Source organism: Dysidea avara, chromosome 6 (assembly GCF_963678975.1).
Source record: "Dysidea avara chromosome 6, odDysAvar1.4, whole genome shotgun sequence".
Lineage (NCBI taxonomy): Eukaryota > Metazoa > Porifera > Demospongiae > Dictyoceratida > Dysideidae > Dysidea > Dysidea avara.
Window position 1 is genome coordinate 24,047,161 of NC_089277.1, and position 25,627 is coordinate 24,072,787.

Consider the following 25,627-nt stretch of genomic DNA (forward strand, 5'->3'; position numbering starts at 1 on the left):
CCTTACCTGTAAGTGTCATTAAATGCTTGCCACTATATTCCATATATTTCTACAATGTGGTTGATCTTACAATAAGAAACTTGAAGTTTGATGAATGTGGTACTTCATCGCCATTGTTTGAATATAGTATTCCACATTACTATGGTGAATTTGCATCTTTGTTTTTTGACTACTGCACTAATATCAACATTGCCAACATATACATTAACAACCCAGTAGGATATGGACATTTGCCTTTAATGTGATGGGAAACAATGTCCTTGAAAATGTTACTATAATTATGGGTAAGCATGAAATAAACGGTGATTCTATATGTAGCCATGGAGTGTACTGGGTTACTGGAGATAACAACGCTGCAAAATATGACAAGATAGTTATGGTCAAAATTAGCAACATTGTTTTGAGAGATCATTGCAAGTCTTGTACATGTAATTCTGACAGGAGCATGCTTGAAATATTATTAAACGGCTACTTCAGTGTCTTTGTAGTTGTTACAAGCTCTGAATTTTCTAACTGGAATGGTGGCATGGTGAAGACTTATATTGATTCTTTATCACTTATCAACATACATTTTTGCAAATGCACTTTTGTTTCTAACAGTGTAACACATGGCCTGGTTGATTTCCAATATGACGTTTCTTGTACCTTTGAGACAAACAAGCATCACCCAAGACTTGAGATTCACTTTTCTGAAACTTCATTTTTAAATATTCATCGTAGAGATGCTGACACTAGTTATGATCTTAAACTCCTGAAAATTAGGGCAGCGTCAAAGTGTCTTTATGTCAAAATTAAAATTATATTAAATAATATAGAATTTTATAACAATGGTTTAGCTTTATTGGAAGTGCTCCAGCACAGTCAAGATCAGACATCCATCATCCAGGTTTACACTGAAGGTAATTTCATTGCAGACACTAATAAGAATGTTTATAATGCTGATGGTAAATTAACATCATTTTAAAATGTACAATTGCACTTCAATGGAATTATGAAATTCATCAATAATGTTTTCAGTGACATTGTTCATTTAGTGTCCTCAACATTGACTGTCTCTAACACAGTACTATTTGACAATAATTACAGTGTACAGGTAATTTCTATCATTGGTGTACGGTTGTATTTGATGCTCTCGGGTAATATGACACTGACGATGTCCAATAACAAAGTTCACAGTCAACTAATACATGTTCACCTTGCATCCAATAATCCTTATCCTTACTGTCTGTTCCAATACTACACACCCATTCACAACAGACTTTGAAATCAAAATATTCCAAAACAAACATGAATCACCATATCCTACTGAATTAATTTATGGTTCTATCTATCAGTTAATATGACACTGACGATGTCCAATAACAAAGTTCACAGTCAACTAATACATGTTCACCTTGCATCCAATAATCCTTATCCTTACTGTCTGTTCCAATACTACACACCCATTCACAACAGACTTTGAAATCAAAATATTCCAAAACAAACATGAATCACCATATCCTACTGAATTAATTTATGGTTCTATCTATCAGTTAACATCACATTGTGAGTGGGCTCCTGGTGCAGCATTTCAAAATGTCACCCCAAATATTGTGAATAATAGAATCATTAATATCGAGTATGAAAATAGCCTATTGTTAGACTCAATAGGTATTCACACCACAGTTTGCTACTGTCCATCATCATCACATTACAACTGTAGTGTTGATCAATTAGGTCCTGTATATCCTGGTGAAAATTTGACTGTGGATTTGTGTCTGCCTTATAATGATGAAGATATTGGCATCTTGTATGTGGAAACATACAATAAAAATTTACCAGAATCAGCATGCCAAATTTATAAGTTTGACAGTATGAGATATGTACTCTATGGCAACCAATGTAAGGCTGTTCATTTTCCAATTGCTTCAGAACAAGCAGCAGTTTGTGAGTTATTCCTAACAGCTCAACCAAACTTGTTCACTTCTTATGATGCCTTTTTTGTCCACCTTCTTCCATGTCCATTAGGATTTTCATTACAACATGGAATTTGTGACTGCAATCCTGATCTTAGAAAATACATTGATGAGTGTATGATAAGTAATCAAACAGTCAGAAGACTTTCCAATACTTACATATTGGGTATTATCTCAACCAAACAGTACAAGGTATCTACTGATTGTCCCACCTACTACTGCTTACAAGGTACGACAAGGATTAATTTACATCATCCAGATGATCAGTGTCAGCCTCACAGAACTGGTTTGCTATGCTCACAATGTACAGAAGGGTATAGTGTAGTGTTTGGTTCAAACCAGTGTAAAATGTGTTCAGATATTCATTTACTATTTATATTTTATTTTGTTTGTACTGGTTTATTTCTTATTGTGCTTCTTCTTGTCCTAAACTTGACGGTAACCTTGGGGACTATTAATAGTATCACTGTATATGTGAACTTAGTTTGGATAAGTGATCCTTATTTGCATTTCAAGCAAAGATTAGTGGCAATTTTACAGCCCTACATTTACATCGCTAATTTTGCACCACCTTTTGTTTTGTGCTTTTATAATGGTATGAATATGTATGCTAAAGTGTGGATACAACTTGCTTATCCAATATACTTGATAATAATCACTATTACATTTATTTTGGGTAGCCGTTACTCCACCAAACTGTATCGTTTAACATTTAACAGAGCACTACCAGTACTAGCAACCTTGTTTATGCTTACTTACACTAGTATACTACAAGCCATATCTAGTGCACCTTTGTACACTACCATCATCACTATACCAAGTGACGGTTCTGAGAATCTTTGGTTACTTGATCCAACTATTCCACTATTTGGATGGAAGTTTTCACTTTTGATCAGTGTATGCTTCTTGTTGTTTCTGTTCTTGTTAATGTTCAATGTCATATTGTTGTTTACCAAACCACTGATGAGATTCAAAATTATTCATCGATTTAAGCCATTAATAGATGCTTTTCAAGGACCATTCAAAAGCCGGTACTACTACTGGATTGGAATACAATTATTGATCAGAAATGTTTTTGTGTTGCTTTCTATATTAGGAAAAACTGTATATCTCACATTTAGTTGCATAATAATGATAACTCTGGCTACAACTCATGGTTACATTCAGCCCTACAAGAGTAAGTTAATTAACATTCAGGAATCATTACTGCTATACAACTTTGCCATAATGTGTGTCCTCCTTATATTCAATGGAAATGAAACAATGAACATAATCACAATGAATGTGATGGTTGGTCTGTCATTTCTTCACTGTCTGGTCATTGTAGCTTATCATGTGTTTGCATTCATCATTGCCATCCATTGTACCAGACTAGTAAAATCTGCAGCAAACATAAGGAATTGCATAGTGCAATATTGCTACCATAAAAGGCAAAGAAAAGTTCACGTTGAAAACTTGTGTACAGAAATTCCAGAAGTTGCATATAATTTTGCTAACTTTCGTGAACCATTAATAGGTGAAGATTGAACATTACTGATTATGAGATGGTACTGCATTGTGTGTGTTGCACCATATAAACAAACATTTAAAAAATACTGTAGCTTTATCATGGACATGTATAACCAATATCAGCAATGCACATGATGTAATGATAATTGCATATAAACATTTATAAAAAGCACATTCAGTAGATACATAGTTATAATAATGTTTTTGTGTGATTATACATGTATGCTGCAATGTGTTGTCAACATTTGATTTTAGTATGATTTACAAAAAGTGAGGTAGTATTTGAACACCTTTTGCTAACAAAATTTTAATGTAGTGAAAATTAAGTTTGTAGTAATCAAGGAAAATTAACATAAGAATTGCTTTTAATCATTAGAAACTATCCTTATGGCCTCAAATTACTATCCAGATAGTAAATTACTATCCAGATAGTAAATTACTATCCAGATAGTAAATTACTATACAGATAGTAAATTGCTATCTGGATATCTGGTTAATACAGATATCTGTTTCAGCCCTAAAATCAAGTATGGATCCATCATCCCTGTATTAAATCATGCAGTAATGCAACATGAGATGATAGTAAAGCACAGCTAAGTAGATAGGCAATCCGTATAATATTGTAGCTTCTGTGGATCATTCAAGGGCAGCTCCATGGAATTTTGGTTACATGTTTCTGTTGCACGCACACTTAATGCTCCCTCATGCAGGAAGGTTAAATTTTGAATATTATGTACGTATTGCAGTGAGACTGATCATGAATTCTAGATCTGGTAACAACAAAAAAATCTAATGTATATAAGTAAAACATATATAGCTAATTAGGAATTGATTGATATACGCTGTTTAGTTCTATTAGCATAATATCTAAAGAGAGGTGGACTTATATGTGAAGTTTGAAGCATACAACAGGCGTGATCCATGAATGCCATTCTGAGGGGATAGATTTGGGGTATGCCTTCAGGAAAATTTTCAGGTCTTAAAAGCTCTGAGATTTAATTTTAGAGTGGTAGACTAAATAACAAAATAATTGTTCTTCTAGGATAGTTGACTGTTCTATTAGAATTGTCTGAAGCTATACTTGACCAGTTTCTGGAAATCTCAGAATCCCCCTAGATCTGCACTTGATCATTCACTGTCCAGTCCACTAGTCTAGTCCAGTGATTGTATACAACCGTGCATGCCATTGTTTCTTTAAGCGGTACTGTAGCTTTGCATGGGTTCGATAAAGTGACTATGTGATTAAAAGTAAACGAACGAACTAGGAGGAAAATTAGAATTTTAAGTTTGATTAGCTAGGGATCAGTGTTGGGGTAACGCGTTACGTTACTTTTGTGGTAACGAAGTACTGTAATATAACGAAATATGCTGTAAATACAGGTATAGCCAAGTTACTTTACTTGCAAATGTAACGCGCTAGGCCAATGAAACTTGATTAGCAGTTTCGCGTAATCGCCCGCATGCTTTTGATACACCCGCATGGAATTTCATTATTGGTATTTCACTGATCGAAATACTCTAATAGAGCAGTCACTTTTACTCTAATACAGCAATCAGCTATACTCTAATGGAAAAATCACTTGTTATATGGATTAGTAACGCACTAATCGCATTATAGCTATTTAATGCAAGAGTAATCAATGTAGATCTCACTGTTTTTTGTGCTTTTGAAAAATAATGAACATAATAAAAAATTTATAATTTTTTTTCCTTGCCATGCCCACTGCTGTCCACTGTTGGTCAGACATGTGGTCGCATGTTGTCCGAGGACACATAATATATAATTTGTTTGTAATCATGCATGTTTTCTCATCAATTATTAATGATGGTTCTCTCTCACCGCCCGCCCGCATCAAATTTTCAAAAATCTGAGCGAGAAACTAGTAATCAAGTTTCATTGGCTTTACCTAAGTAATGAAGTTACTGTAACTAGTCTAATATTATAACTTTAAGGCGAAGTTACTAATCTCGTTAGTAATCCACTGAGTAACACCTAGCCACTACGAAGTAACGAAGCCTACTGAATGAAGCTTATTCACCAACTTCTTGCTTATAACCGAGATTTGTACATTGTCCAACAACGCAATCATGTCACGTGATAAAGTGGCAGTTTCACACGTGACAGCTTAAGGCTGTGGACACAAAGTAATATAACATGTAATATTGTTATTATATGTAACTGTAACTAAATAGTTCAGTTGTAAATAATATATAATATGTATATTTAAAAAGTAACTGTCCCAACACTGCTAGGGATCAAAGAATAAAGAAACAAAGGAAACAAGAGAGGCCGGCTTAAATTTAGCTTAGTAGCCTGTCATGATATACAGACACTCATATAGCTAGTATGCCCATTAGTGCAACCTCTTGTTTCATTAACTACATTTAATCCTTCTACTTGCAAATTTCTAATCACCATAACAAAAGTTTATTTTTGCATGGCACCTCACTGGCAGTTACAGACTGAACAACATTTGTATCTTGGAGTAAAGTTACATCACAGACTTTCATGGAAACCACATAATTTATAGATTACATCTGCAATAAGGCAAACAGAGCTGTTGGTTTTTTTGCGATGAAATCTTCAGCATTGTCCTAGCCATCTAGCATTTAAACAATTTGTCTTGAGTATTGTTCATCAATATGGGATCCACACCACCAAACCAACATAAATTAAGTAGAGATGGTACAACATAGAGCTGCTCGTTTTGTCACAGGTCAACCATGGAGACGAAATATCCTTGAAAACTTGCAATGGCGTACACTACAAGAACGTCGCAAATCAGCTAAGACTAGTTTTAATATATAAAGTACTACATGATTTATTAATTATACCGAACTGTTACCTCCCATTTAAATCTACTGTATTATGGACCTGACACTCACACAACTTTAAACTAGTACCTTACCAACCAAGAATTGATGTATATAAATATTCCTTCCTCCCAAGAACTGTACCAGAATGGAATAGATTAGATTATGAGATTATTGAGACTGACTGTGTTGAAGAATTTAAGCAAAAATTAGCCCCTTCTATGTATATAGTTAAGTATCTTATTGTAATTGTATATATTTTTATAGTTTAGTATTGTAATTGTACATAAGTATATAATTAAGCAACTTGTCGTAATTGTACATACTTATATAGTTAAATAACTAATTGAAATTGTACACATGTAATTGCACATCAGCATTATACCCCTGGAGGGTCCTGCTGATTAACAATAAATCAATAAATTGCATTTAAAAGCAGATCACCTGATTTAAAGCGCACCAAAATTTTGTACGCGCGTGTGGAAGTATTTAACCCTGGATTTATTTTAAGCTCAGACTGCAGCGGACATTCGAAGAGCGAGTCGAAGAGAACAGAACAATGGAAAAGTTGCGGATGATTCCGTCGGATAAAGGGCTTATTCCACCAGGAACAGTGCACGCAGGAGTGAATGTAAGAGGTATGATCTCGGTCGCGTCCCGGCGACTAGGTCAGCCATTGTACCTCGCATTGTACTGTGGTAAGGGGGTGGCACTCCAATATATCCTGTACTCTGATCTTCGTCCTCAGTCAGAGTGAAAGTCAAGCTATAATTTGCAGTCGGTCAAAGGACAAGCACAGCTTGAAAGGTGTATACCAGTACTATCGATACTTTCCTCCCTACTCTATTATTATGTACTCTTGTTTCAGATTAGCAATGTGAACGTACACTGTAAATTTACAAAAATATAGAAAAATTTAGTCAAAATGTGATTTTTAGTGAAAGTCAAAGTTTATTTTTTGTGTTTGACTGAGGATGAAGATCGGGATTGGCCCCTTGTGTGGTTAGCCGGAAAAGACACTGAGCAGACTTCACACTGAGCGTTGGTTAATATTTGCCTGGTGCTGGCCAAGGGGACGACATCAACTGTAATTCTGTAACGTTTAGAAAATTGCAATCTGGCCAGGTGGGACCTATGAATCTGGTGAGTGGACTCTTACATACTTTGCATACTCTCTTTTCATCGATGTTACTTACGTATATACCGTATATTACCGTATTAAAGCCGGGCTCAAATACACGCAGGGGCTCAAATATACGCCGGGTACAGCTAGGGGACTGTCATAATAAACGCCTGGGCTCATTTAAATGCCGGGGTGCTAATGATATGCACTGAAAGGGGTTCTAAACTTGTGTCAGCTGCTAACTATACAGTGATGTCTCGTCACCAGTCTTGTGATGTCTTGTCTTGTTCGACTATGCCTTCTCTTCTGGTGATGGCCATAGCGTGTTTATCATGGTCATTGTCATCTTTCCGCCCAACTTCCAATGTTTCACCCAGCAGAGGAGTCCAAATGGGTTTATGTACGTGATGGGCTATGGATTTCGTATTTCGTAGGTACTTGTACTGGCACCTGTCATTCTCAACTAGTGGCTAGTAAAAAATAAATGCCCGGGTCCAAATTAATGCCAGTCTCGTTTAAACGCCCGGTCAAAAATGATTTATAGAAAATAAATGCCCGGGCTTCTATACGGTCATATACGGTAAATTGATTGAAACAGTTTACAAATACAAACTCTCAGTAATATTGCAGACTGGAATCTTGCTGTGGGATATAGCATACAGGATTTTCAAGGATCTTGGTGTTGGACCCCTTTGTTACAGCCTAGTGTGAAATTAACAACATATTGTTTTCTATTGAAAATTTAACACAATCATCATGCATGTTGACCTCATCCTCTGTCCCTGCCTCAACTTTATTTACTCTTTGAACCTGGCTGGCACCATCATGACCTAATCATAGGTTACGTACTGTATACCTTAAAATTCTTGAGGTGCAAAATTTTTGTAAATCACCTTTTAGCTACGAAAATTTTCTTCCGGATTTGCAAATGATAACTGCCTAGCTACAATAGTTTCCCTCGAATCTTGCCATAGTCGCTAGTCTACAAAAGTTTTCTAGCTCAAAACTTTACGTATACTATAAACTACTTGAGTAACAGGGATGTGCTCTGGAATTCCCTTCTGAAATTTTGGCCTTCATAATGAAAAAAAAAGGGTATAACTAACTTGGAATACTATAAACTACTTGAGTAACAGGGATGTGTTCTGGAATTCCCTTCTGAAATTTTGGCCTTCATAATGAAAAAAAAAGGGTATAACTAACTTGGAATTTTAAATAATGATGTAGTACAGTAGCTGAACAGTTTTCCTTTTCAGTTGGAGAATTTGTATTATGTATTTGGATCACTATAATACCAGACCAGCCACAACCATATGATTTAGTTATGTTAGCTATGACATAATGGGAACCAAGCAAGAAAGCCAGTATGCCACACTGTGTATATAATGACAGGTGTGATTTTTACACATGCATAGCTCCATGGCTCCTCTGCACCCCATTATAGCTGTTGGGTAGACCACACTGAAAATTTGATTAAATTTGCACTAGCCATTTGTGAGATACATAGGCATTGAAAATTTTGATTTTTCTCTTTATTATTTACTCATTAGGGGTCTAGATTTTTTTATGAACACTTTACAAAAATTGCTAACATGTAACTAAATTGCCTTGAACTTTAGTGCAAATAGAGAGGGTATAAAGGTGAATTCACATACTGTAGAAAGTTGGCTATGAATCTGTTAAGTATACAGTACATGATGTTATGAACATTAATTCTTGCAAAAAAAGATAAAGACTTTTGTCATGGCTACAGGGTAAACCACGTAAGGTTGAAATTTGGTGTGTTCATTGTAGCAGTGACTTTTGATGGCTTGAAAAACAGTGGGGTTTTAGCAACACTGTTACAGAGTTACAAAGCAAAAATCAAACAAGTGTAAGATCGCATGGTCGAGATAGTCAGTCAGTAAAAGAATCCACTAAATTATTCGTAGCAACTTTTTGGAAGTGTTTCAGGTTGTACTGAAGACACTTTTGGGCTTGGTTATTCCTAACCAATACTGCCAAGGTGCCATGGTGGTATTGCGGGACTGATTTTAGGGTCATATATTTTTGGCCAAACCTTAATCATGATCCCTTATGTATAGTATACTATTGTACTGTATGATTACTGATCATTTATCTTAGAATGTAGTTTAGTAACTATCAATAGTCGAAACGTAGCAATTACTAGCCTAGCCTACAAAACAAAACACACAACTTAATGCATGCTCCGTGTTGCTCAATTTGTATCTTTGAGCATCAAAACCGTATTCCCATGATATTGCCTTGGGTTAATCCCTAGTTAACACCTTTGAATGATGCTTAAGTGCATATTACACATGTGCATGTTACAGTACATATATGCCACAGTGGTAAACAATATGTCCATTATATTAGGTGAGACCCTCTACATTGGTCAGTATGCACCTCACCATCCTTTTAATAATGAATATCCTTTTGGAATTATCACACCTTCACAAGAAATGATAGTATACTGTGACTACAGTAACACAAGTGACAAGGAGTTATCACTGAAGCTTTGTGTAAGGTATGAAGCTTTGGCTGGCAAAGACTCTGTGGTGTTGTATTGGAAGCCATGTGATGAATATTTTCTAAAAGCTCCAAAGTACTTCCCAGAAGATATTGTGTTTTCAAACAAAACTCGTAAATCACTTCTCTATTTTGTTGCTCAGATTGATCCCAATATTATCACAGAGAGCAAAGTAGTAGGAAAATATAACAAAAGTAAATTTCCAGCAGATTTTTATGGCCCACTTGTTGGAGTCGGACATGCTTGGTATGTTGAAGGCACTTGTGAGCAAGGTCACCGCACACCTATCACCTCTTTTAATGCTTATGTACCTTATGATGGAAAGATATATGAAGTGTCCAAATTTTCATTTCTCTGCTCACGTCAATTGCCCAGGTTAAGTCATATTACACATCCAAGAGATGAGTGGGTAAAAATCTTTAGCCATGATCTTCCACCTAATGCATTTCCTGCTGGAATTGCCCCTAACGGAGAAGTTATATATGTCGGTAGAGCAGAGCGCCTCAATGATGAGCCCGATGCTGATAAACTTGATCCTTATAATGAGATTCCTGGACATGTGACACCTTCATATATGCATCTTCATATTACATGGAAATTTCTTGAACATATTTATGACAGCAATGATGGGTTTGAAATGTTAGTTGAGGAGACTCAAGATTTGCTTGAATGGGTCGTATGCTCTCTTGGAAGGGTGCCCCGAAATGCTGTAATTGCTGGCGTTGGAAAATTTACAGGTTTTTATATTACGTACTACATTGGGCGTACAGTAACTGGCAGTGACCTATCAGTTGGGAAGACCTTCAGTGGTGCTCCTATTAAACTACCAGATAGTAGGGTTTACAACACACAATTGGTAGGAAAGATTGATAGGCTTTATGGCAATAGTTTGTGTGTTGCATGGAATGGCGATGAGTACTTATACAACAAATTTGAAGTGTTAGTGTTGAAAAAGAAGTTTTCACCAAAAAACCTGCAACGTCTTTGTCGTAATGCCATCATCATTCTCACAAGGGGTATGCCTCACATAGTCAACCAGTTGGATCTTCCTGCACAGCTAAAAGAGTTCTGTAAAGTGACTGGTAACAAAGTAGATTAATTCTTCACACAAGTTTACTACTATAGGCAAGTCAGTATAAGAATGCTTTGATTATATTACAGATTTCTGAACATATGCATATTGTGTCAATGTCCTAGTAAATTCCATTATACTTTTATTTTTGTACTTGTACATGTGCAGTGATGTTTACTAGAATTTTGCAACAAAGGTAATGGTGATTACCATATGTGTCAGTCTGGGCCTGTGAAACCTGGGAATGTGGGGTACACAATATTTGTGTTTATGCTTCAGCCATCATTGTGCAATATAATTGCGAGTTATACAATGCAAATGATTATTGTATTCCACTACTGATATGATCTCAGTGTAGTTTGTGCCCACATGTCCTGTTTTCGCACTCAGGCCCAATCACAAACTTATACATGTAATTGCTGGACAGCATGGTGCACGTACATGTTATCTATCAACAATAACTAAAATATCAACTTGTCAAACAATTGGCATGTAGCCAAGCCACAATATTAGTTTTTAATTTATGTAATAATGTAAAGCTGCAACTGAACCTTTAATGCTCCTAATTAGTAGCGTGTATCAAAGAAGTGGCAATAAAAATGTGAAATTTCATCATCTTTGCTTATACATTGCTTATTACAACCAGTGAATGAGGAGATCAATATTAAGGCCTATAAGCTACATGCAAGGAACCAGAATCTTGACACTAATACTCTGGGTTGACTTTCATGTATAAGAACTGCATTTGGATCATCAATTTCTTGAACCTTAGGTGAGTGACAGGTGAGTATACACTCACTAAGAGATTTGTGGACACCAGCAACCAACAAATCACATGCATGCATACATTTGCACCACAGGAATATTAAGTTAAGTTGCCTGAAGTATACAGTAGCTACCGTATAGAGGGAAATTTTGATGGAGGGAAAATTTGACGAATTGCTTTCCTGATGATCTTTGGCGGAATAAAATTTGACGAATTATCCGGGTTTCGCGCGCCCTTCCTACAGTTAGGGTCCGCAATCCAAAAAATCAACTTCTACAAATCAATACCCTACCATCTTTTTTAATCCCCCTACCATTGTGGGATGTTCATTGTAGTATCCCATTGCTTGATCCACCATGAAACCGGAGGCACGATTGTTGTCTTCACAGAAATATCATTTTCAGTATCTCACAAGATGCAAGATTTATTTTTAAAATTTCGTGCCCCACACAAAGGAACGGATGAAACTTGTTACTTAGCTAAATCGTATCCAGAGTTGTTGTAGTTGAAAACTACGCACAGAAATAAGTAATTGGAAGCCTATTGCTGGTCCGGATTGCCTGATAACTCTTTGTACAAGTTCTTAAACCTCCGCACACTAGGTTCTGTTAATTTTAGCTTCGGATACTTTTCGGCATAGTAACGTAAGGATACCGTTGTGTTGTGTTCCGCTGCCCTCTTGCCAATTTCATATCTCTGGGCAGGTGTCAGGATTTGATACGGTCCTCTTTTACCTCCACTGGCCGAGCCTCCGCTGTCACGTGCCTGTACTTTCTTAACTTCAGTGTTAGCAAGTTCAATAGCCTTCACTGGCACAGACTTGCTCAACGGACCCAATTGGTTCAGGTAGTCCCTCATCGCGTTTCACCGGTTCAGAAGAGACACGCTTAAAATACTTCCATATCGACATCACCACGCGCCTTTCTTAAAATATCACGTGCAGGACTTTACAAATTTTGGCTGAGGAAAATTTGGCGAATTTTTGCATTCGTCAAATTCGTCAAATTTAAACCGGCGTCAAATTTTCACTCTATACGGTACTCATACATGTGTTAAAGTGTTTGTGATACAGTAGAATTCTAAATCTTGATCAGCTTTGCTTTGCCTCAGTTTCTGTAGTATCATTTAACACCTCCTCTTAGCTACTTCTAAGATGTTTGTGCATTCCATGCCAGTTTCTATTATGACAGCCATAGAAAAATAATGGCATTGTCACGGCTGGTGTGCATGCATGTGACTGTCTGATTGCCAGTGATTGGTAGTTAATTAACCTCTTATTAGTGCCACCCTAAGGTTCTTATATATGTGACCTGGTCTGCAAAGAGGGGTCTTATAACCTATTCAATTGCATGTACTTGGCAACCTGTAACTTGACTTGTTAATGTGGTATCACCCTGAAATTTAGTTCCTGTATACCCCAAACATAGCACTATGAAGGTGATACTGTAGGTTGAAAGCATGAGGAGTTATGATTAGTCAAACTTGACGGTTTGGAAAGGCTATATAAGTTAGCCTATAAGACCCCTTTTTGCAGATCGGTTAGCCAGCTAGCCATAAAGAGCACCTGACAGCAAAGTAATCTCTGCATTAGATACAATTGTTGCATTGGAGACTGTCCCTATAAGCAAATCACAGTATTTTAACCAGCTGCACGTTTCCACCAGCAGTTGTTCACAACTAATTTAACACTCATACTGAGTAAGAAATGGGTGAAAGGCAGTAAAAGTGAACCAAAATACTGCCTTTTTCAAGCCATTATAATAATCATGCATGATTATACAACAGCATCTTAAATGGAGTTATAAACAAAGTTAATGGTGTAGTGGCTCGCGTAAGTTCACATGGCAGGTGTGTGAACTAATCAACCATATGCGCATGCGTAAATAGCAATAGCACGAAGATAACTACTGGCTGGTCAGAGTGCTTAACTGCCAGAAGTATAATTATAAGCATTAATGGAAAATTAAGAGTCTTGGTGCAGCTAGCATCATATCAAGCATTTAAAACAAAAACTATTTGTAAGAATTTTTTCCCATGAAATTCCTAATCATAGAGCTTCTCACTTATAATTTAAAATTGATAAGTAGATAAACACTTAAATGAATGCTATTAGAGTACACTTGACTGCTCTATTAGAGTATCTCAAACTTCCAAAACAATTCTCTGATCAGTATTATTATTTGTGCTCTACAATTTGCAAGATGGCATGACCTTTCTTCCATTCCAGAGTATAGCTAAACATATACATGTACATGCATTGTAGCATACCGAGACACGTGTACAGTACTGGTATATAAAGCAAATGTAAATGTCTAACATTGGCAACATAATTAGGCTGATGTCCCTCCTAAATCCTTCCTAATGTAGGTTCTCTAAATTGTTGTGCTATACTAGATTGGATGCAATTTTTTACTTTTGATTAGTGTGTTTCTGTTCTTAAATGTTTAATGCCATATTGTTGTTTACTAAACCACTATTGAGATTCAAAATTATTCATCAATTTATACCATTAATAGATGCTTTGTATAAGGACCACTGAAATGACAATATTATTTCTGCATTGGAATACAGCTATTGATCAGAAATGTGACCATGTTACTTTCTATTTCGGGAACAATTAAGTCTCACATACATGTACTAGTTGCATTATTAGATACCTCCGGCCACAATTCATGGTTACATCCAAGAGCAAGTCAATGTTCAGGAATCATTAACTGTTGTACAACTTTGACATGCGTTACTCATGGAACATAATGTGATGGTTGGTCTGTCATTTTTTCACTGTTTGATCATTTGAGTTTATCATGCGTTTGTTTGCCTTCATGATCATCCATTGTAGTAATTCTGCAAAATTTGTGTGAAATTGTACATTGGTAAAATGCTACAACAGGATTCAAGGAATAGTTAAACTTTTCTATAGACTAAGAGTTTTCAAAAGTTGAGTACAATGTTGCTAACTTTAAAGAACCATTGATTGGGAAAGATTACCTAATCTGAGTTATCGTTGATTACTTTTGCTACCTGATGGATTTATTGTTGCGCAAACTAGACACATATGATTTTGTATAAATTATGTTGTACTTAATGCATGTACATTATACACACATTATCATTAAACAGTACAATGAGTCTTATAATTATTATGATTATAATTATATCACTTCTGAGTCAGTATTGATCTTCTACATTCAGACTCAAAGCTATTTCATCCTGTCTGTTACACAAAGTCATCTATCTTCCATGTCATTAGCACAGTCCTTATATAAGGCAGCCAAAGTCCAGCTAATGAATGCTGTTGAGAAACTCACCTCAATCATCTCAGTGTATGGTGTAAATTATAGATTCAGCAAGGTTGGAGTCTTCTTGCAGAACATGGAACAAGCTCCTAGGTGGGTTTCACTCTGGGCAGCTTTCCTTTCTGTTTAAGGCTTCCTCTGACATATTGCCCACTGCAGTTAACCTGTGCACGTTGCAAAACACATACAGTGTAATACAAAGTGTACCTTGTGTGACTACAATTGGTAACTACAGCCCATATTCTGGGTGGCTGGCCAGTGGCACTATCTTAACAGAGAGGTATACTCATTGTCATAATCAAGTATTGCACATTTTGGCCTTGAAATTGACAACTGTTTCTGCTAATTGCAGTGTCTATGCTGACAAGGGACTCCGCTTTAATCAGGAAACCATACCTTTGACTGTACATGCGCTGGTCACATCTTATATATCACCCTGACATTGTATACCTACAATTCCATTTCTCGATCCATATGCATGCATTGATGGGTGTATTTTAGAGTTAACCTGTCCTCTTGACCAAAGACAACATATTGAATCTGCATGTTGTCAAAAGCAACAAAATCCAGAATAATATAATTTACAACTGCTTGCTGAGTTGGATTGTTTAAACATCTCTAACTACTACACAATTGTGGAAGTCAGTGTTTTTGGGTCACTACCAACCAGTTTCGTGATCAATCAAAGGAAATAATTTCTTTCATCCAACAGGATGTTAGTGGCCTATTAAATGAAATGGCCAGAACATCAATCTCTGCATCTCAGAGAATCTTTTTTTCAGTAGAGAATGGACCGTCATCCCTGAGACCCTGACTTATAGTGTTTTTGTACGTACAGTTCTTTGTTTGTTGTTATGTATAGCTATATAGTCCTTACCATGCCCACAATGGATCTACTGTGTGGATCTGATAAGTGGTTCATGTTTGTTTGAGGATTCCCATACTATTTGTTTACTGTTGATTTTTTTGTACACTTTCATCATAATCATGATGGTTTTCTCTCTTATATTGTTACGTAAATGGATGTTTAATTTCAATCCATATTTTCCTGCTGCCCATCAATCAGGACACTCATGTGCACGTACTGCCACGTGCAATGCAGTGCCCAAACACTCCCAAGGAAGTATAATAGTGTGTACAAAGTTCTTTAAAGTAGCTATAAGAGCAATAAACAAACCAGTAGACAAAACGTTCTCTTGACAGGATATCTGTTGAAATGTTTCTTATGCATCATGTGTGTATGTGCAATACTCCACCTCAGCAAATACCAATGTTTATTTATTTCTTGGTCTAGAAATATACAATCATAAAGATAAGAAAAGTGTCAAGGCCTCCTTCTCATGTATGCAATGGTTATTAAATGCCTGAGCAAAAAATGCAAGTTATGGGGTGCTCAACCTTTTCTGCATACGCACAGCATCTATCTACGTAATCATGAAAACTACACTACAGATACACCTTAGTCTCTACTTGATAACTGCACAATCCCTTCTCCAAAATTAAACTGACCTGGCAGAGAATGTAATCAACAGACTAGGCTAGGTAACCAGGTCATCTTAAACAGACAGTGGTGATAGTAAAGAATACATGCATACTTAAATATGCTGCTTACTTTTAACATGCAAACACCCTTTTGTTACAAACATTGTACATCAACTATTCTTGTTTAGTACTCCATATCCTGCAATATCAAGTATATATGCTCCACATTAGAATATAAAATGAAGCCTGGATACTTGGTCAATTTTGGGGAGTTGGCAAGACCAGACACATATACATTAATACATATCTTTGCACAGCCTTAAACACAGTCACCATCTTTACATTAACATATTCTTCCTCAGGCACATGATATATGGACCTCCCCCAGTAAGGTATATACAGTGGACATGCCCTATAGCCAGCTATTCTTGTGTAGATTTATATAATGCATTATAATAAAATATTAATGAATTTTCATAAAATATAATAAAAAACTATTTGCTTAGCTACTGATTCCAATCAGTAACTTTTGTTCACTATATGAAGCAGTGTCATCGTCTGAATCGTCCAAGTTTACTAACTTATCATGTGCAGGACAACACCTCCACTCGCAGAATAGTGAGTGCCCATAGTTGTACCAGTAGCCAATACTGAACACTGACTGGTCTGTACCTCCTTCAGGTACTGATATAATATTGTATAGGATCAGTCCAAACATGATCACCACAAATCCTCCAATGTAGAATGATGAAAACTATAAGAGCATCAATAATTACGGCATAATTCTACTACACAGGGTGGTGTGTTGTGTGGCCAAAAAAGCTGACATGCCACACTGTAAGTGTATTATTACCAGGAAGGAAGAAAATGCGATTTTTCACACTAGCATAGCTACGTAGCTCTATGGTCCCTTATCCAAATTGCTATTATAGGCCATACACTTAATATGACCAAAATCACTTCAAGAATTCCTGAGATATGGGCATTAATTTTTCCTGAGGATTTAAGGAAGCCTGAATTTCAACATATCTATGAACCACAAAACTCATTACTTGATTGCCCTGTAGGGTTATAATAAGACATGTAATGATATTCACTGAAACAGGTACCAAGTTTGATGCTAATCTATTCAATGTTCACAGGTTTACGGACAGCTATTCGTACAATGAAAAGCTAACTCTGCTACATGGTGTATACATAAATTAACCACATTGTAATGCAAACCCATTGTAGAAGTCGAAACAACAGCTACAGGATACAAGACTAACATCATTAATAAGCGTGGAATTATAGACCGTGCAGGATAATCTAATAATTATAACAGTCACCACGGATAAAAGAGAATATCAATAAACTGTCCAGGATTTGAACTAGGGACCTCCAAATCTAATTCCCGAACAGGTAACTACTGAGATATTCCTGTCAGTTATTCACCTCTACTGTCAATTATACAGCTCCAGTATGGATACCTCAATAAGCTCCCATATTGCCAAGCTGGAAGCATTCCAGAAACGTGCAGCACGTTGTTTTTTTTTCAGACTATAAAACACTAGTAGTGTATCTAAAGTAATGTTGCGTGGTTTAAATGGGAATTCAGTGCAAATTCACCACATAAACAGTTGCAATTGATTAGATTTTACAAATTTGTTAAATTCCTCTCACCTAATTACAGCTCCAAGAATCACTCAAGGAAATTCTGCAAATTCACCCAACCTGACATCCATACAAGTATAGTTTCTTCCCCAATATGATTAAACTATGGAACACTCTACCCCCTAAATTCTAGTGTTTTAAATCTTCATTCGTATATTTTGTAATTGTTAGTTAAGTACTTAATGTCATAAATATTGCAATTATAAAAATAAATGAAATTTATGTTTTAAAACTTTATACTTCATAGATACATTATTATGCTAGTGAGCCAAATGTGTTGCATTGGAAGTTATCAGAACTATTAAAGTGTTACAAGATTATTAATATTCATTGCACAATTTTGTGGTTATTATTTGATGAATATTTTGTAGGCCACACAGGTTACCATAGGTAATAAAAACTTGAGGAGGAAATATTTTGCAGACAACCAACTACAAACAACCATGAAAACATCAAAATTTTGTATAATATGGATGTGGCTAGTGTACACCCAGCCCCCTTACACCGTTGTATTGTATTAGCCTGTGTATGGTCAAACCATACACGTCTGCATAATTTTATACATACGTGTGGTCATACTCTAACTCACATGGATACTTCATCAGGCAGTGTTACATTCCTTGAACACCACTCACAGTACTTACATGTACACAGTTTTCATCATACTCATGTGCCTTGCACATACAGTGTATACTATTACTACTTTTCAGTGACCATCACTGAAGGTCTGTCATATACTTGTGCTGCAGCCTTATATAAGCAGCTGTGGACATCATAATAATTATATATAATATAATGAGGATCTGTGATGATACATAATTGTGACCAGATCTGCAAAAAGGGGTCTTATAGCCTTTCCAAATTCCCAAGTTTGTCTAATCATAACTACTCACGTGTTCAACCTATCACCTTCATATTGTACCAAATAATTATAATAGTGCTATCAAGAGTACATACTCTTGGTGCTATGCTAGCAAAGTTTCCAAGAATTAACTATGCATGTGGCTTGCTGCCTCTAATACTAAGCTATTGACTTTCCACTAATACACATTTAGCATCAAAGAAATATAAAAAAAGAATATAATTGTATGGCTAAATCTATAGTTATCAGTGCTGCAAAAGATTGAGATACAGTACTTTATATATAGCAGTTAGGTAAAATTACTTGTGTAATTAAAATCAAGACACACGGTATTGAAATCCATGCAAAACAGCCAGGCTGTATAAAAAGGGTGCGGTCTTCAAAAAGCCTGGGTGAGAACAGTTGTGAAATTAAAGGCGGTAGCCATGAAATGGCTGCAATGATGTTGATGATAAATTAAATATATTTTAATAATGGCTGTGTGCATGCATTATTAAAATTTATTATCTTCAACATCATTGCAGCCATTTCATGACCGCCACCGTTGATTTCACAACTTTTTTCATCCGGCTTTTTGAAGGCCGCATGCACCCTTTTTGCAGCTTGGCTGTTTTTGTGTGGATAAATCATACAAAATATCTTTACACAAAATTTTATATCATGACTGAAAAAATTGTATGAAATACAGTACCTGCATGCTACACTTGTTATATAAAGTTTTAACTTGCATGCAATTAGTATACAATGGCAGCCCCAACTGTGGGAAATTGAGGCTAATGCCTCTCTCCATCCTTTCACACTACGGAATTTCATATGCAATTTGGATACTCTAATAAGAGCAGTTAATAACACCAATAGGTGCAGGTTTTACAGCACAATAATTACAGAACCAGTTACTAATCAGCAAGATCAACATTTGCACTGATCTATTTAAACCATTCATCTGTGTATATACAACTATAGCATGGAGTATATATATACTGTATCAATATACGAGCATACCTTGTCACCAAACAAGAATATGGCAAACAAGAGACTGTACACATTCGCAGTGAGAGTTGAGAGATTGACAACCATTGATGACGAGAATATCAGAACAAATGGTTTCAAACAGTAGTAGCCAATATTACAGAGATTGTATCCCAGTAAGTTGAGAACTGTAGTACAGAGATGAAACAGTAATCGTGAGCATGACAGTGTTATACATATAAATGATATATACAATTTACATACCGACTGTAACATCCCATTTAATTTTAGTCAGAGCCTTTCGATCCAAAATACACCTGTAAACTCAAAATTATGAAAATGCTCAAAAGAAATAAACTTAGCTATGAAATGAGTTTGACAATATGAAGGGGTGTTCTTGTGCTTGCAAAAGTATGAATAACACACACACATTAATTTTGTTACTGGATTTACAAAAAGAGGTCTTCCACACACAACCAAATTGCCAACTTTGACAATTCATAACTTCAGATTGGAAACAGCTATTGGTTTCAAATTTGTTCAGTAGTGAGGACCAACATAGGGTAAGAAATGGAGAAAATTGCAGGCATATATGTTTCTTGAATGCAAAGTTATGGTCTTCCAAATGCATAGAATTGGATGTGTGTGGAAGACCCCTTTTCACAAATCCGGTCACATTTGATGACAAGTTATTTATATGAAAATAAGCAAAAAGTTGCTTTTTAAGCTTCCTTTAATTTTAATTAACTTTGCAATACAAGTTACAGAATGGACAGATATATTTATAGTAATAATTCGGTATTGAGATTGTTCATACATTTACAGTCACTTAAACACTTCAAATAGTTTTGTGGCATCCAAAATGCTCCTTTGAGTAAGCATTCCTGCATCTATTCGAGATTTTTTAACCATTACAGAACATATGATTAAATGTTAAATTGAAACAAGCTCAAAAATGTTACAGCTGAAATGAGAATGATTCATGCAATAAAAAGTAAGGAAACAAGTTGAACAAGATTAGATGGCTACTTGCTAAAATGACACACATTTTTACCTAGTAGCGAATATCTTGCTATGTCAGAATAGCCAAAAGTAGGTATTAAAATTTAGCAAGTAACCATCTTATCTTGTTCGGCTTGTTTCCTTACTTTTTATTGCATGGATCATTCTCATTTCAGCTGTAACATTTTTGAGCTTGTTTCCTTACTTTTTCTTGTTTTCTTACTTTGTGTATGCCAATCCCTACTTCCTTTTACTTTTTAATAGCTAGTTTGTTTACTTTTTATCTAGTTAGCTATATTATACCCTTAGTTTTCCACATAATACAAATATCACGTGCACTTGAAGCTGCTATCCTTTACCATCGTACCCAATAAGTGCCTCTAAAAATAATTATCGTATTGTTTTTTCAAACTATTACAGCAACTGTTAAAGGCTTCAGTTGCATTTTTGAAGGCCTAAATAGTAACGACTTAACAGTAAAGCATCGCTGGAAAGCATGGAACCCCTCTTTTAAAATACTGGATTTGCCCCTCAAAGGCATACTAGCATGTCATTCTTAGTTATGGACATTTCTAGGATGCGGACAGTAGTATATACCAGATCACCTGGATAAGAGAGGTTCCACTGTAGAGGACTCCTTAGCTACTAGCACCCATCTTACGCACACGTATTCACACTTCGTTAAAATCACGTGTTTGGGCAGTGACGTGCACCACAAATGTGACCAGATTTTACAGAACCGATCCAAATCGCACATCAGGCAAAATCAAACTAACACCACCAGTGGATAGCTACACTATCGTACTACAAGTTTTGACCCTCAGCACTACTCAAACTACACCAGGCTGGTTTTTACACACGTCTTTTCTGGGTGGTGTGGAGTGCTCAAATGGCGGTTTCAGGCCTTGTGAAGGACCTGGCTTGGCAAGAGTCAGTGGTTTACTGGTGGACAGCCTTATAATGTTGGCCAGACGTGTTCTCTGTTGATTTTGCTACATATCAGCCACTAAGGAGCCAGCACAGCCCTGTAATCTCGTGTCTGGACTCCAATCGTGGTCTGCCTCCATTTTGAGGTCTAACTTTTGCCCTCCCCGCCACCCCCCAGCCTCCACCCCTTTGTGAGCACTCGTGATACTACTTTGCTCGTCCAACTGCTCAGATTTTCTATCTTATTTGGCGGGAAACTGTACAAGCAGCTACAAGTACTGGAAGTGGCTTGAAGGGTAACAGATTGATGCATCTTTTGTGTAAATTTCATACGCGTGCTTGCTATCCTTGGAGAGTTATGCTGGCTTCAATTCTTTAAAACCGTTTATCTCGGAACTTCTAATGTGCGATTTGGATCGTTTTTCCAAAATCCAGTCACAAATATTAAGCGCTGGGTATAGAGCAGGAAAACGAAATTCAGGTGAATTCCAAAAATTTCAAAACTCACTGCACATCGAAACATTCGACTTTATGCTTCATTTAATCACAGTACAGCATCATTACAGCAGTGCTAATGCATTCCAGGTGATTTTTTGTAGGTAAAACGTATTGCAAGGGTGTTTTTTAAGTGCAAAAAGTCAAGCCATATGATTTCTTACCAATCCGTACTATGTACTGTATGATGTAGAACTGTTGCATTCTGTATAGGACAGTTTTTCTCCCACACAAGGTTCTTTATATATATATACTATCGACACCCTGATACACAACATTATGATGCCACTTGTGTTGCTAGCCTGTTAACCTCTAGATCTGGCATGCTTAGAGATTTGTATGCCAATACAGTTTACCTCAGAGCAAGCTAGGATAAGTACAACCTTGTTATAGATTTATCAAAATCGACTGGCCCAAGATGTCTGTTATAAAGAAAGTCACATATAAAAAAACTCACAGTTGAATACTTGCAGCTAGTGTTCCACTAAATCCTAACAATGCCATGAAATCAATTACACTAATTTCTTCCTTGATTAGAAATTCTTGTCCAACAAGACTGAGACACTGTGCCAGTGCAGCAAGGATACACAGGGAGTCTCCTAATAACTGATGTCCTCCTACGTGTAAAAACTTGTTTACATGTATATTATACACAATCATAAAGCATCATAATTTGTGCATGTGATAAATGAATGCATAAAATAGATGGACAATACATGTAGATATCACTTAATAACTATGGCTTTCATAAACAATACTTTTTCTACAAGCATATATGGTCATTTCAAATAAGTAGCATCTGAAATAGTATTATATAAGTTAAGGTCTAGTGGAGATGCTGACTTCATTGCATGATAGTCCATTACAAAGTGATACAAAATATACAAAGCATTCATAAGACTTTGATCTTGCTATCAATTTGATTAAAAACATATATACATGTTTCTGGTACTCAGAGATTAAATATGTAATATATAGCTACTATACCTAACCTGCTTGGTTACCTCCACTCTTTGCTGACTTAAAATCTTCAAAGATCAAAACTACCATACCAGCAGTGCAGATGATCATTGAAACATAATGAACAAGCTTGTATCTTGTTTTTATTAAGAAAAGTAAAAGGATGACAATCCAAACTATAGATGCACCATTATCAATAACCTATTGGGTATAGCTATGTAATGTAATACATATTGATGAGACATTTTCATGCAGCTATATTAGTTATATTGTGTATGTAGCATAATGTTTAAACTGCACGATTATGTAATGTGTACTGCATGGTGCATGCCTTGATGTCTCAGTGTAAATTGCATGCACTCACAATGAGATGTGCAGTACAACTATATTGTTACAAAGCAAGGCAGTGAATATTCTCTTTGATAAACTGTGTAATCATATTTGAGCTTCCATGCACACAAAATCAAGTTCACATTTTTATCACAAGTGGATTGCTGGCCTAATAGACTACCATATCTTTTCTTCACAGCTGATGAGTCTGGGTTCTGCTGATGAGTCTGTTTTCTGCATTAGCTTTTCTCAGACCCTATAAAAGCCACAGAGTGGAGGTTTGGCACCATTCAATGGCCGTGGGTTTGTTGGAATGGCATTTAGTGAGTGGGGGAAATCATTGAGGGTTGGCAGCTATAGTCTTGTTCTTCTTCAGTTAGTGGCTACAAATTGGACCTCAGGCTTTTACTCATCTTCTTATTGCATTTTATACTCCTATCACATTGAAAACTAATAAATGGACGAAAACATGGTGTGAAGTTTATTTACATACTATTGTACAACAATTACTTAAAATCACTATATCCACTAAGTCAAACGAAGCTTTCTGTGTTGAAGCTGTTTTTTTTTTGTTTTTTTTCGCATATAGACATATGTACACAGTTTTATGTCTACAGAATTATAATCGATGTATGTACAATGTCATTCTAATACACTTATTTTGGTTACTAAGCCACTTGCTTTGTGTATGTAGAGCGTGCCAAATGTGTACACTACATATATATAGCAACATATAATTATATTAATCATTTCTATGCCACATGACAAAAGTAACAATCGCATTCATTACCATGCTACTTGTAACTGTAGTATCCTTCAGTGATAAATTCTGTAAATAAACTCCCTGTACATCGGCAATCCCTAGTATTAAGAATTTCCACCAGTTTGCCTTGATCTTTGCCACAAAGTTTCTCTGCAGAGCCATGTATGGTCCACAGGTTACACTGAGTACAAAGTAAACACCAGCAGCCAATGTAGTAGATATGTCCCTCCCTGTGTGGTTGTCTAGTAGGATAACAAATACTCCTGTTCCTGTCCATAACAAGGACAGCATCTGACTAGTCACTAGGACATAAAAGAAGTATCTAGAAAATAAATTAGATTTTATAGATACACTGTTAGTAGCATGTAAGTATAATCTGAATATTAATGAATTAAATTTATGCATGTTCACTTATAATGTCTCCACTTGTTGGCTGCGTAATGCGATGTCAAGCATCTTTCCTTGAGAGCTTAATACATGCACAAAATTTCTGTGCATGTATTAAGCCGTGACAGAATGGCATTGCCAGATATGGACTTTAATTCATTTTTTGAATGAATCACACAGAGAGCTAATACTCATTTCAAAAGCATAGTTCTTGGCAAACATACATATACTATATTTCTTATTCATTCCACATTGCACTGTATTACTACGTAAGTATATAAAAGTGTGCTGTGTGTGCACTGTATTATATAAACACAGAGTTCTATGGAATAATGCCTCAAGCTTGCTTAGTCATGCGCCACAACACAGGGCCTTCGGGTCTGTAAATTGTGCGTTTCGAAGTCTACGTAGCCTCCTTGCAGTTCCATAGTGGGATAGTAGTATATTATGTACATTTGTAGATATAAATGATGTTTAAATTTGAGAGGTTGCCAATGGATACACAAGGTTTTAAAATCTTAATTGCTATTTTGGTATTATTTTCAATATTTACATATGTTTAAAATCTGTCTTTATGGAATACAGAATGTTAACGATTTCAGGATTGTCAGCACCCACATTTATGCATAGTGGAGGTAGAAAGCTACTATCATGTACTGTGACTGTATACAGGGGATTTTGAAAATGGACTTATTTTTTGTTGTTGCTTTTCTGCTTAGTGGACTATGCGTG

General features: G+C 36.0%; 2 protein-coding genes across 5 annotated transcripts; one reads left to right on the forward strand and one right to left on the reverse strand.

Moving 5' to 3' along the window:
* Positions 1 to 6,766: 6,766 nt before the first annotated feature.
* Positions 6,767 to 11,196, forward strand: LOC136258809 (uncharacterized). 4 transcript variants are annotated; one of them, XM_066052154.1, is made up of 2 exons: positions 6,767 to 6,946; positions 9,778 to 11,196. In XM_066052154.1, the coding sequence occupies exons 1-2, from the start codon at positions 6,838 to 6,840 to the stop codon at positions 11,028 to 11,030; spliced, it is 1,362 nt and encodes a 453-aa protein (XP_065908226.1). In that variant the 5' UTR covers positions 6,767 to 6,837; the 3' UTR covers positions 11,031 to 11,196. The 4 variants fall into 4 exon arrangements, with proteins under 4 accessions (XP_065908226.1, XP_065908227.1, XP_065908228.1 ...); XM_066052155.1 differs by having other exon boundaries at positions 6,767 to 6,916; XM_066052156.1 differs by having other exon boundaries at positions 6,780 to 7,421.
* Positions 11,197 to 17,049: 5,853 nt separating this feature from the next.
* On the reverse strand, positions 17,050 to 24,799 carry LOC136259345 (solute carrier family 35 member F1-like). Its single transcript, XM_066052840.1, has 6 exons — positions 24,536 to 24,799; positions 23,448 to 23,616; positions 22,913 to 23,072; positions 20,296 to 20,348; positions 20,065 to 20,219; positions 17,050 to 17,301 (listed from the first exon to the last, which is right to left on the reverse strand). The coding sequence occupies exons 1-6, from the start codon at positions 24,797 to 24,799 to the stop codon at positions 17,050 to 17,052; spliced, it is 1,053 nt and encodes a 350-aa protein (XP_065908912.1).
* Between the last annotated feature and the right edge of the window lie 828 nt (positions 24,800 to 25,627).

Coding starts and splice junctions, on each gene's coding strand:
- LOC136258809 (XM_066052154.1), top strand. CDS start 6,838: ATGGAAAAGTTGCGGATGATTCCGTCGGATAAAGGGCTTATTCCACCA. Junction 6,947..9,777: donor GGTCGCGTCCCGGCGACTAG/GTCAGCCATTGT, acceptor CCATTATATTAG/GTGAGACCCTCTACATTGGT.
- LOC136259345 (XM_066052840.1), bottom strand. CDS start 24,799: ATGCTGTCCTTGTTATGGACAGGAACAGGAGTATTTGTTATCCTACTA. Junction 23,617..24,535: donor CTACAGTTACAAGTAGCATG/GTAATGAATGCG, acceptor TATACCCAATAG/GTTATTGATAATGGTGCATC. Junction 20,220..20,295: donor TAAATGGGATGTTACAGTCG/GTATGTAAATTG, acceptor TCTGTACTACAG/TTCTCAACTTACTGGGATAC.